This window comes from Onychostoma macrolepis, chromosome 21 (assembly GCF_012432095.1).
Source record: "Onychostoma macrolepis isolate SWU-2019 chromosome 21, ASM1243209v1, whole genome shotgun sequence".
Lineage (NCBI taxonomy): Eukaryota > Metazoa > Chordata > Actinopteri > Cypriniformes > Cyprinidae > Onychostoma > Onychostoma macrolepis.
Genome location: NC_081175.1, coordinates 21,774,083 through 21,786,675, shown reverse-complemented (window position 1 = coordinate 21,786,675; position 12,593 = coordinate 21,774,083). Strand labels below are relative to the sequence as shown.

Here is a 12,593-nt window from a genome sequence, read left to right as displayed (position 1 = left end):
GCTTTTCAATGAATCATTCGACAAATTTGACTGAACCCCTTCGTTCACTCGTATAGTATGTGTGTATCTTTGTGTCTTTTGGCTCCAAGGTGATTTGGCTAACCTGTCGTTCCCTGTGCGCAGCGGCGGCCTTCACCCCCAGGGTCAGGGGTGGCTGGGGGGAGGGATGGGGCTAATATGGGCGGTTGGCGTCCTTTGGCCTCTTCAGCTGCACTTTGAGTCTCTTCATGCCAATCTGAAAGCCGTTCATGGACTGGATGGCGGCCTGAGCGCTGCCCGGGTTATCAAAGCTCACAAAGCCTGGAGAACGAAGGGAGAAAGATGGAGACAGAGAGAGGACCACAGGTTAGCACCAGATGGATGAGAAGGTAATGCAATGGACAGATGGGCGTTAGATAGGATTGTGGGAAGGTGGAGTTGGGGGGTGAAAGGGTGAGAAATGAGGCCAGAAATGATTTCATGACAAAGAATGAGGTGAGCGTGAAATGAAGGGAGGGTATCAAACAAATTTACTTAAGTCATCGTGACACATATTTACCACATGTTTAACATCCAACATATATGCACAAAGTCAATCAATACAGTACAACAGCATACATTTTATACACAATAATCAGAAGCACAGAGAACATGCACAACCTAATACACAATATCCAGTCGCTCCTAGCATTAGCGAGAGGCAGTTAGCCAGATCGCCTTTTTGCCGACGTGCAGAGTACAGAAAATTGCAAATAATTAACCTGCTAAAGTTCAGATAGTGTTAATGTCTCATAAAATGTAAATGAAAAATGATTTCTACTATGCAAGCAACTGCACTGGGAAGTAGAAATAGCGACACTACTAACTTAGTAGTGAAAATAGCTTAGCTGATGTCAAATGATTATATTTTTTCCAATTATAAGCCATTTTTCAAAATGTCTCTGCTTCTGATACTAAAGTTGAAAAAGACTTTTTAAAATGATCAATGATCAATCACTACTAAACTACATTTTCAAAAACGCATAGTTATCCCAATCATAAGCTGGTTTTTAAAAACCATATGAAATTGTTGATGTATTTCCTATTTAAGCAGGAAGTCCGGACAAATCTAATTTTATAGGACGAAATCTTGTGCGCATGATTCATCGCTAATATTTTTGGTTCGTAGAAAACTTTTCAAAGCGTGCTAGAATTTAGTGTTAAAGCTAACAAACATGGACTAAAAGCCATAAAACTGTCATTTTGATTTTATGGGGGTTTGTTTGTAATTTGTAGTGTAGCTACTTCATTAAAAAGGTAGATTGAATTACTACAAAAACGCATTATTATGGTCTACACTTTATATAGTTTTGTAGTTATCATATATTCTGGTAAACAAAGTGTATGGTGTAAATCATCTTCAATCTGTTCTTGGAGTCTTAGCAATGACAGAAAAATTCTTCCATTTAACACATGAACATTTCAACGCAAATTATTTGCTCTCATTTTCTCATCTATTTTCTCACTCTCGGTTGAGGTACTGTGATCATTTCAGCTGGCTCAGCATTTCAAATCATCACGTCTGAGTCTCTGAAACACCTCCCGCTAACTGCGTTTATATTAAGTCGAAATCGAATAGCGTTGTGTTTGTTCATGCATGGGATGCCTCTGATAAGTCAAGGAGCCAGTGAAGCTGCAGATAGCGCTAATTAAAATATAGAGGTTCACATTAGTCATGAGCAGGACACGTGAACACGCTTCTGCGGTTTCCCCCTACAGCCTCATGTCCCGCGCTGATTAAGGACATAAAGATGCTACACTACATCCTCTTCTTTTTTCCCTTTAATTTTCCATTCATTCTTTTTTCCTGTCTCAAACCAGGTGAACACTGTGTGATTTTCTTTCCTGTTCTGTTGCTTCTCAGACTAGATGATGAAACAACATTTTAGGAGTAAAATATGCATATTATGCGACTTTGACCATGTCACCAGTCCACAGTTTCACACGAAACCGAAGTAACAACATAAATCCAAAATGAAAAACCCCAAACTGCACAAATGGATTTGCCACTTTTGGTAATTTTGATAGTCTGGTTACAATGATAATATATCATTACAAGATATTTAATTGGCACAAGCTCACATCTACGTTTTAGCTGACTGCCATTGCTTCTGTTAAAATTTCAGCCACTGGAAAAGTTCAGAAGCTACGATTCATTGTAAAAGTTGCTTATTGATGAACGTGTTGTACTAAGTGATCTAAAACTCAATTTAGCCCTACGAACGGTGTCGTGAGATGGTGAAAAAGTAGCGAAAACCACACAGTGCACACCCGGCTTCAATCGAAAGCTTCGCTGTGGTAGAGAAATGAGGTAAAAATGTTAATAGTGTGAGTAGGAATGAGAATAATCTTCACAGGTGTCTTATCATTTTTACCCACCAAAGCATTTACTTTGGTTTGTCGCCCGATCCACAAACACTTTGGAGGAGATGACATTACCGAAAGGCAGGAACATCTGCATCAGCTCGCCGTCCCCAAACTCCTGAGGGAGGTGATAAATAAACAGGTTACAGCCCTCCGGCCCTGGAGACAGAGAAAGAGAGAGAAAGACAAGGAGGATTGTGGGATACAGAGGATTAGAGAGGCGGTTAGACAGGAGAGAAAGAGAGCAGATAGCACAGAAAGAATAGGTGGAAATGAGAGGAATTAAGCGAGATGGATGGCAAAACAAAGACACAAATGGTGAAATTAGACTTGGCTTGCCAAAGTAGAAACTATAGAAACAGTTTCTCTTTATTGAGCAGTCGCCTTGGCATCTGAAAGTAGCAATTCTTTCCTTAAGTTGTATAGATGAAATAACCGTACAAACAAATACTCGGCAGTGACAGTTCCAGGTTCTTCAGGCACTCCTGAAAAGAGTTGTTTTTGATTAGCGCTTCCATCAAACTGAGGGGAAAATGACCAAAAAGTGCTGTATAGGCGAAACCCGTTTACAAAAGGTTACTGGAGATTGGGGATTCTTCACATTTCAGTATGGAGAAAGGACAAACTTCTTGATTGAAATTATTATAGTTCACGGATCATGGTCATTATGATCTCCTCCGCTGAATGACCTCGAACTTTTTCATCAAATCATGGCACTTACTCTGATTGCAAAGGTTGTTTTTAATTTCTTGGGACATATATAAGGCCCATCATGCACCGCAGACCACGATCCAAAGGAAATGACCACAGCATGGATACTAGCAATGCTAATAAAATGTCATTGGCATTTATTTTGTATGATGTTTGTAGTATATTATTATATTTTTCTTTAATTACTTTTATATGCATCATTTCTCACCAACAACAATCAACAAAATATATACTGAATAAAGTTAAACTGGTTTTGTCCATTTCTCAAAAAGAACCTTTGTACATCAATTTCGAACTACTTTCATTAACATTAACCAACATTATAACATTTAATAATGCATAACAGATCATGAGAACCGCAGAAGTGAAACTTTCTCTATATCTGCACTCCTCAGTTAACAAATCATGCACATGAGACGAAACCACAATCTTGCATTTAATGTTTTACAAAGTCAACCAAGAACACCAAATTTAACTTAAAGGATCATTCTAGGTTATTTCCTTAATGTCTGTTCATCTCTGACGGGCTGTCAATTTTGTGAGGGTTTGTTGAACTCTTTACTGCTTTCGTTATAAGTCTATTTAGTATCAGATCCAAAGTATTGTCTGCGGTAATCAATAGCTGTTGGAAAAAAATGTACACTAATGTTCAAAAGTTTGGGGTCTGTAAGATTTTTTTATGTTTTTCTCATGCTCACCAAGGCTGCATTTATTTGAATCAAAAATACAGTAAAACAGTAATATTGTAAAATATGATTAAAGTTATGGGTGTCTATTTGAATAGATTTTACAAATGTAATTAATTCCTGTGATGAAAAGCTGAATTTTCAGCAGCCATTACTCCAGTTTTCAGCATCACATGATCCTTCAGAAATCATTCCCTGTCAATTTGCTGCTTAAGAAACATTTATAATTCTTTACAATGTTATTAATGAAGACAGTTGCAGAATATTTGTATAAAAAAAAAAAATATATATATATATATATATATATATATATATATATATATTTTATTTTTTTTATTTTTTTTTTACTTTGCATAGAAAGTTCAAAAGAACAGAAATCTTTTGTAACATTGTGAATGTCTTTACTGTCACTTTTGATTAATTTAATGCGTCCTTTCTGAATCTTACTGACCATTAACTTTTGAACAGCAGCGTAACTGCTGCATACAGCACAATCGATATATAAAATCTCACTTTAATAGGACATCAATGAAAAAACAATTATGGAAAATGTCACACAGAGTGACCACGTTGAATCCTTCACTCTTACAGGTGACATATCTGGAGGCGACAGACTCACCTTCTCTCTGTTGCTGAGGGATGATGGGAGGCGGCTGGGGAAAGGCCTGGCTGATCTGTCCATATGCAGCGGGGAAGGCTGCTGAGACACACACATACACGCCAATGTGTCAGATAACACACACACACACACACCCACTTCACACCTCTTATTACACGTATGCACTTGCACTTTTTATTAACTCGGAAGCAGGAAAATCACAAACAGCCTCCTTTTGAGTGACAGACCTGCATATTGTTGGACTCCAGCGTAGGCCTGCTGTAGGGGGTCTGCTGCAGTGGGACTCTGAGCTGTGGAAAGAGAGAGACGAGAGCGTTACAGACACAGTCGGGGTCACTGAGTGCATTTGAGTGTGTTCGGGCAGAGTTGTGCGCCGGGAATGAGCTTACCTCGCTTCCCTCCCCCTCACCGTTCACCCCCAAACAATTAAGCCGTGGCGCTCGCACGGGGCCCTGCCAAGCTTCCCCGCTGCCCGAGAGTTGGAAAGACAGCCGGAGAGTGTACGGAGAACAATATAGATCTATAGCTCTACACGGCACATCAATCAGCTGAGAGCTTTCACGGTAATAAAGGCAATTCAGACCCGGCCCGCGACGCTCTGTTCTAAACACCGATACACATACTCGCAGCCTGGTAACTTAACGCTGCTAAAACACTAACACGGTAAACACTGCAGCATCCACACTCAGGATTGGGTGTTTGGGGCTCATTTGAGTAACATTTCACTTAAAAGCTGGGAGAATTCAGCCAAATATGAACATCCTGTCATCATTTACTCACCCTCATGTTATTCCAAACCTGTATGCACATAAAAAAAAATGAAGACGGTCTAGATTTTCAGTGAATTACACTGGAAATGACACTGGCTTTCTGCAATACTTGGTCAATCACAGCATTCAGATGTCAGATATTTCCTAATATTTGTTGTCATCCATGGCAATGCTATATATTAGACCTCTTATCTAGAGAACTGAAAGCAATGCAACTTTCAAATATTTCGTATTACACTGTGGACTTGTGCTCTCGTTTTATATAAATGGAATTAGTGCCATCATTTTAGTTATCATGTCTTGTTAGGCACATCTTTTTCTACACTAAGATAATATAGTTAAAATGATAAAATAATTTCTAATATATTATACTGTTTTGCATATTGATATGAGGTTCAGTAAATGATGATAAAATGTCATTTTTGGGGGGGTAAATTGTCCCTTTAAAGGGAACACAGTTCAATGATAGTTGTTGGTCCAATGCTTTTGCAGGAAAGAGATTTAAAAAAATGATTTTAGCAGAAATATATGTAGGTAAATAAATAATACTTCATTTAGTGAAAAACAGTACACAAAACATGCTTTAATTATTTTTACATTTCAGTGAAAGCAAGACTTTTATTGTATTTTTAATACATAGATTAAATATGTTCAGTCTTCATTTGATTAAAATGACATTTTCTCTAAAAAAATCTGCAATTTAGAGCATATATATATATTAATATATATTACATATAATCAAAATAAATTTTCATTATTGCTTAGATGAGAAGAAAATTTGAATTGAGCTGAATAATGGCAACATTGCCTTCTGTAGACCTGCTTGTAAATGTATTGAATTTTGAACGTTGCAAAACTGACACTGTTATTGAACTGAACTGAATCAATACTGAACCGACTTGAGTTGAACACTATTGTCTTCTGTAGAGCTACTTATAGCAAAAATTTTATTTGCTTCATAATTGATGAATTCTGCAATGACAGCACCTTTTTTCCTTTTTATTACTGTGAATCTTTGACACAATCTGTATTGTATAAATGTGACATGACTCAATGATGGTTGTTGTACAGGGCTGCTAACCAAAAGCCTGTAGGATTGAACTCCAGAAGGTGTGAGCATCACCTCTTGCCCTTGAGCTTTAAATGAAAGCGTCTGCCAAATACAATGCATGCACATATAACTATAGCCACACTACAACAACAACAACAACAACAACATCACTCTACAAAGCTGACGACATCAAACAAACATGAAGAAACTACTCACATGTCTTTCACTCCCTCTGTCTACCGTATAGCGTATACACACACACACACCAGACACACACAGTAAAACAACACTGCACGACACTAACGTCTGAGGGAGTTCTATACCTTCTGAGAGAGACGACAGGAAGCAGCTTCCCTGAACCCCAAAACAACTTCTCTGTGCCACGCCCAGGCCGCCCTTCTCCGAGTCTTCCCTAAACACCACTTCCTGCAAAACTGGGATACAGGCATTTGCTTTTCTTTGTGGCACTGGACATGAAAACCACTCCATAATACACACAGACTCGCACTGTGACAGCTAACAGCCGACCGCTGGCATTTCCGAACGCGGTTGAACTAGAAACTTCCAGAAACATGTTTAATCACATGCTTTAGTGTTTAATAAAAGACTGCTGACTCGTCAAATAGAAGAACACTTATGTTCCAAAACACAAAAGTAAACAGTGCACAATATAAACTGCTTTATGTACAAACATAAAATTTCATTATACTGCAAGAAATACTGACATTAATTTTCAAAATAGGATGACGCCATTTTTAGTCCTGTATATTACTGTTGAAAAAAGTAACCATAAAGTTGTGAGTTTTTAAATAGAATTTAAGGTTAAAATTTGCCATATTTCTGCTGTGTATCTGTGTAGTACCTGGGTAAGGATGGATTCCATTGGTAAACATGGCCTCCGCTGGAGCCTGGCCGTTGGCCTGAGGAGGAGGCAGCCCTGTGAAACCGTTGACACTAATTGGAGATGGAATGCTGGTCACCGTGGGAGCCGTGATGCCAGGGGGCGTGCTTCCACCTGAGGGCGGGGCCAAGGAGAAAAGAGAATATTTTGAATATTCCTAATATTTATCTAATGCTGGGCATAGAGTTTTTTTTGTTTTTTAAATATTAAAATTAAAAATAATTACCACATCATTCTTTAGTGAAAAACAATGCGTAAAACACGTTAATTATTATTTTTTTTACTTTAATTTAAACTTTTTTTCTAAATTTGCTTTTTCATTTTTGCAAGAATTAAACAAACAAACAAACAAAAAACTACTTACATTTACATCTTACATTTACCATTTTAATTCCTCTAATTATAAAAAAAAAAAAAAAAACGCTTTTTTGAAGCCTGAGCTCAATCAATAATTTAGGGATCAAATCTTCATGGGACCAATCATTGACCAGGCATTACTCATATTGTAGAAAAATACAAGTTTATTAGGTTAAACAAAAAACTAGGTCAAAAACGCAGTGACTGAAGGGGTTAAGTCATTTTAGAGCATACATAACTCGAATATATATTAAATGTTCTCAAAATATTTGATAACACTTTACAACAAGGTCTCATTAGTTAATGTTTGTTAATGCCCTAAATAACGTTAACTAACACTGAGCAATACATTTGTTACAGTATTTATTCATCTTTGTTAACATTAATAGTTAATAAATATACCAGTGTTCATTATTAGTTCATGTCAGTTCTATTAAATAATGACAGACACAACATTAGATTTTTAAATAATGTATTTTAAGTATCACTCTTAGTTAATGTAGTTAGCTAATGTTAACAAATGAAAACTTATCGTAAAAGTGTTACCAAATAATTTTTGTTAATTTTATTAATAATTATTAATAACGAATTGCTTAATTATTTATTTTAATATTCATACATCTTAATTAGTTTTTGCATTGTCTGCAAAAAGTGAGAAGTCACACCAAAGCAAAAGGCAGTAACTTCCACATTATTAATATTTGTTTGCTGATCACCATTTACAAAATCATTATAGTAATACCTGTATAAAATCTAATGATCATGGGCTGTCTCATAGGCTATTGCATATAGTAATGTGACTCTATTACGTTGTTTTTTGTTTTTTTTTGACCGTAACAATCAGACTAAAAGTTAAACGTGAGTGGATACCGTTTTGCAACCAATTTATTTGCTATGCTCAGTAACGTAAAAGAATGCTAGACATAGCATAATTGCTTTTATATTGACTTGATTGAAATAGCCTAACCTAAAAAATGACTTGTGGATTGATGTGAACGCTAGCAAGCAGGAATAATGCTCAGGGCTGTGTTTCCCAAAAGCATTGCAAGCCTAAGTTGATCGTAGCTCCATTGGTTTCAATGGGTCTACGATGTACTTAAGCTTGAGATGCTTTTGGGAAACGCAACCCAGAACGATTGTGAATTAAACATCTCCGACGACGTTCATCGCTACGGATTGATTTTATGAAGAAAAGGTACGAAATGGATTTAATTGCGAACTGTTAGTACTGATTTTATGATTGATCATGCTACGGCAGTCGAGTCCACACATGTCCAACTAGAAGTGACAGCCTGGTGAATAGTCTTTACAGTGCTTTGTTATATGGAGCTGTTTGGTAGATTGCAATCTAATTCGTTTGTCTACACTGTAATTAAAATGAGGCAGACTTTAATGGACAGTAAAAAACAAAAGGCAGAACACCGTATAACTCCAAGCCGGCACCGTACCTTCATTTTGACGCGCAGTTAAACAAAGGCAGAACACTGTAACTCAATTTGAGCGTTCCAAACAAAGTGAAAGAGCGGTAACTGGTGTTATACGGTGTTCTGCCTTGGTTTCTCCTGGGCTTTTCGAAGTTACGGTTGAGACGACCCATTATTTTCTCGGAAAAACAATGAAACTGACTCACGATACTTATGCACATGATAAAGGATGTCCTGAATGTGCCAAAAATATCAATAACTCATTTTCGACCAAAATCGAAGTTACGGTCTTTTGCCTTTGCACGGCAATATATATATATATATAGGCTCTTATAAACCATCTATGGCTCTTTCCATAGATGCAAATGAAAAAGAAAAAAAAAACACTGTCAAATTATTTCCTTAAATTATACAGTCTGAGAATGTCTGCATGTTTGTGTGTGTTTCCTCACCTGATGTTGGGGTCATGGGAGCCCCTGGGAGGCCGTTGATGGTGGCCATGTGTTGCATCTGTGCGGCAGCAAAAGCCGCCATAGGGCTGAGATATCCTCCCTGACCCACTGATGCCATCAGCGCTGCCTGCTGCTGAACCTGGAGGCCAAAAGCACACACACACACACCACTTCAAATATATACATATAATACCATGCCAAGATAACATAATCACATAATGCATGGAGCACTGTGTATAATCAAGACCTTAGAGTCGACAGATTTTCCACTGAGACGCTGCAGTTTTGTTGGGAATAGTGTGTAATGAGAGAGAGAGAGAGAGAGAGCTCTTGCCTGTGCATAGGCACCGTACGCTCCAAACTGCAGGGCCATCGGATTGAAGATGCCCATCTGACCGGCCATCTGCTGCATGCGTCGAATGGTCCGTTCCTTATCTGTGTCTGCAAACTTCACCACCAGGCTGGAAGAAGCGCCCTGAAACACACACACACACACACACACACACACAAAATGAGGATCCTTTGTGCCTTAAATGTGCTAATGATACAAAAGTGCATGATCACATGTGCTGGCACTCACAGGCATGGTTTGGCTGCCATGTAAAGCACTAATAGCGGCCTGAGCTTCTGCATGAGTGGAATACTTCACAAACGCACAACCTGAAGAGCGAAAAAAACAGTCAAAAACAACCTCTTTGACATTTACAGACATTTCTAGGCCTCCATATCTTATTTTCGAGAGTTTCAGCAAAAAGAAAGAAAGAAAATGCAGGTAAGCTGACCCTCTAACTGGGTCCTGGGAAATCTGTTCTTTGAACTCTACAATTCTTTTTTGTTTATATATATATATATATATAAAAGTTTTTGTGTACATAATATGTGTGTGTGTACTGTGTATATTTATTATGTATATATAAAGGAACACTCACACAGTATATATTTTGAAAATATTTACATGTATGTATTTATATTTATATAATTTACATTATATATAAATATATTTAATATACAAATATAACATATTTTACTTAAATATATACGTGCATGTGTGTGTATTTATATATATTAAATATACACAGTACACACATATATTATGTGAACAAAAACTTCTATTTTGGATGCGATTAATCGCGATTAATCGTTTGACAGCACTATATATATATATATTATGACTATATATATTATGTATAACGAATAATTTTCTTACTATAATAAGAAACATTTCCACATTTCTGAAGGGGGCATATTATCCCATTTGACTAAATAAATAAATACATTCATGTAAGAGTGCACCTTTAGAAACAGATAAATATATAATATAATTAATATTAAAGCGCAGACTTAAAACTAAACTTCAATCATTTTAGAAAATCAGACTGAAGCCAATAACCTTTGCTGTTTCCGTCAGGACCTCTGAGGATGGTGCACTCCTCAATGCTCCCGAAGGACTCAAAAAGGCGCCGCACGTCGTCCTCACATTGCTGCTTATTCAGCATGCCAACGAAGAGTTTTCTGTCTTCTGAAACAAACACAGAGAATTTGTTACAGACTACACAGGACAACAACATCTGTCTGCTGTCTTGTGTTACTGCTCATTTCAATACATCCACACCACCTCTTTTATCTATATTTACTATATTTTATATGCTGTTAGCATTTTCCTCGCTATTTGCAAAAATTTAGTGTTTTATTATTAAAGACGACTGAATTCCAAAACAATACTCAAAATAAACAAGCATGCGGTCAGTGAGTACTGTAAAATGCAAACAAAATGCAATTAAAAGTCATCATTACTACAGTGCAACAACACAAACAAATTTATTAAAATAAACAGAAGCTCTTCAAACACATTCACTCAATCAATCCCACAATGCATGCTTTTTATCCACCTAATATACAATTATCTGTGTCTAAATCAAGAAAAGCACTAAAAAGCCTGTTGGTGCTACTGTATAATGAAATGAGTTTATGAGCGAGATATCTGTGGAGAACCTTTCGCCTAGTCGATTCTGCTACCTCAGGAGTCCTTGTTTATTGTTTGCGCTTTTATTTATCAGATTATGTAGACATTATTGAATTACACATCAGCGTGGGGGGAACAAAAGCGGTATTGTTTCAGGGTTTTATTAGGCTGTAATTGCAGTGTCAATGCGGCATGTTTTAAACTCAAGACAAGGCACAGAGTTAAAAAACAAGGCACATATTTATAGGGCGCTGAGGGAATTGGACTGGATATGACAGTGTGTAAACATGCACACACACATTTATCTTACCATCTAAATGGTGACATACCCTAGACATTTATTGTTTTTTAATAAAGACTATAAATATAATGTAATTATAATTATTACAGACTTTAAATTGTTATAGGAAGCAACTGAACGTTCTGTTTGATAATGCCGGTCAGTTTGCGCAGGTAAACTTGTTTGTGTGTAATGTATAATGTATGTGTGTATGATGGATGATGCAGCAGAGATATTAATGAGCACTATTGTGTATGAGTATGTGTGTTCATGTGTTTGTCCAGGCCTGCCGCTCACTAACATGCTCTGACAGGGTGTCCTTGCCCAGTCAACAAGACTAATCTCCGGCCTCTCTCTGCGGGGAATGTTTACAAGTGCGCTGCGCATATGCGGGATAAGACACGCACACACAACACAGGTAACAGTAATGCCACCGAAGATAGCTAAAATTCAAACAGCATGTCAAGTGAAAGAGTGAGTGTGGCGATAAATGATCTACAAGCTGCATTTGAGTTAAGGTAAACCAACAGCATAAAGTAAAAAAAAAAAAAAAAAATACATTTTACACATTTTATAATTGTAAATTTGATACATTTTATCAATAAAAGATGAAAAATATTTTACATTTTAAAAAATACAAATGATAAATTATTTGTGAAGACAAATGATTTACAAGCTGCATTTAAGGTTAATCAACAGAATAAGGGCAAAATAAATATACATTTTTTAAATTAGAAATGTCAAATGGGAGGGAGTGTCCTAATTTATAAAGTGTGCATACGCTCAGATTTGATCTTAGAGTGTGTGTACGCTTAAATCCACGCCAACACTCATATTTGTAAAAACTGCCTTTGACGTAGAAAAGTGCTTAGGCAGTCAGGGTCTGAGCAGACGTACATACTTTTTCTTGTCGAAGTACTGCAGGTTTTTGAAAATGTAAGCTGTTCTTGCAGCTCGCTGTTCTAAATTAAAGAATTTGGATGATGACTGGTGATCT

At 36.9% G+C, this 12,593-nt stretch overlaps 1 protein-coding gene across 16 annotated transcripts in view; it reads right to left on the bottom strand.

Moving 5' to 3' along the window:
• The window catches only part of celf4 (CUGBP, Elav-like family member 4), a 117,346-nt gene that overhangs the window by 2,306 nt on the left and 102,447 nt on the right, over nt 1–12,593 (bottom strand). For 5 of the 16 annotated variants that reach the window (XM_058757956.1, XM_058757948.1, XM_058757945.1 and 2 more), the window contains 10 exons: nt 10,744–10,872; nt 9,934–10,013; nt 9,688–9,828; nt 9,354–9,492; nt 7,082–7,234; nt 6,543–6,653; nt 4,626–4,688; nt 4,399–4,479; nt 2,398–2,541; nt 104–300 (listed from right to left, as the gene is read on the bottom strand). In XM_058757956.1, coding sequence (XP_058613939.1) covers nt 173–300; nt 2,398–2,541; nt 4,399–4,479; nt 4,626–4,688; nt 6,543–6,653; nt 7,082–7,234; nt 9,354–9,492; nt 9,688–9,828; nt 9,934–10,013; nt 10,744–10,872 — 1,169 coding nt within the window. In that variant the 3' untranslated portion in view covers nt 104–172. Of the gene's footprint in view, nt 1–103; nt 301–2,397; nt 2,542–4,398; nt 4,480–4,625; nt 4,689–6,542; nt 6,654–7,081; nt 7,235–9,353; nt 9,493–9,687; nt 9,829–9,933; nt 10,014–10,743; nt 10,873–12,593 lie in introns of those variants that run through there. The other 11 variants (XM_058757949.1, XM_058757947.1, XM_058757946.1 and 8 more) reach the window with 11 other exon arrangements.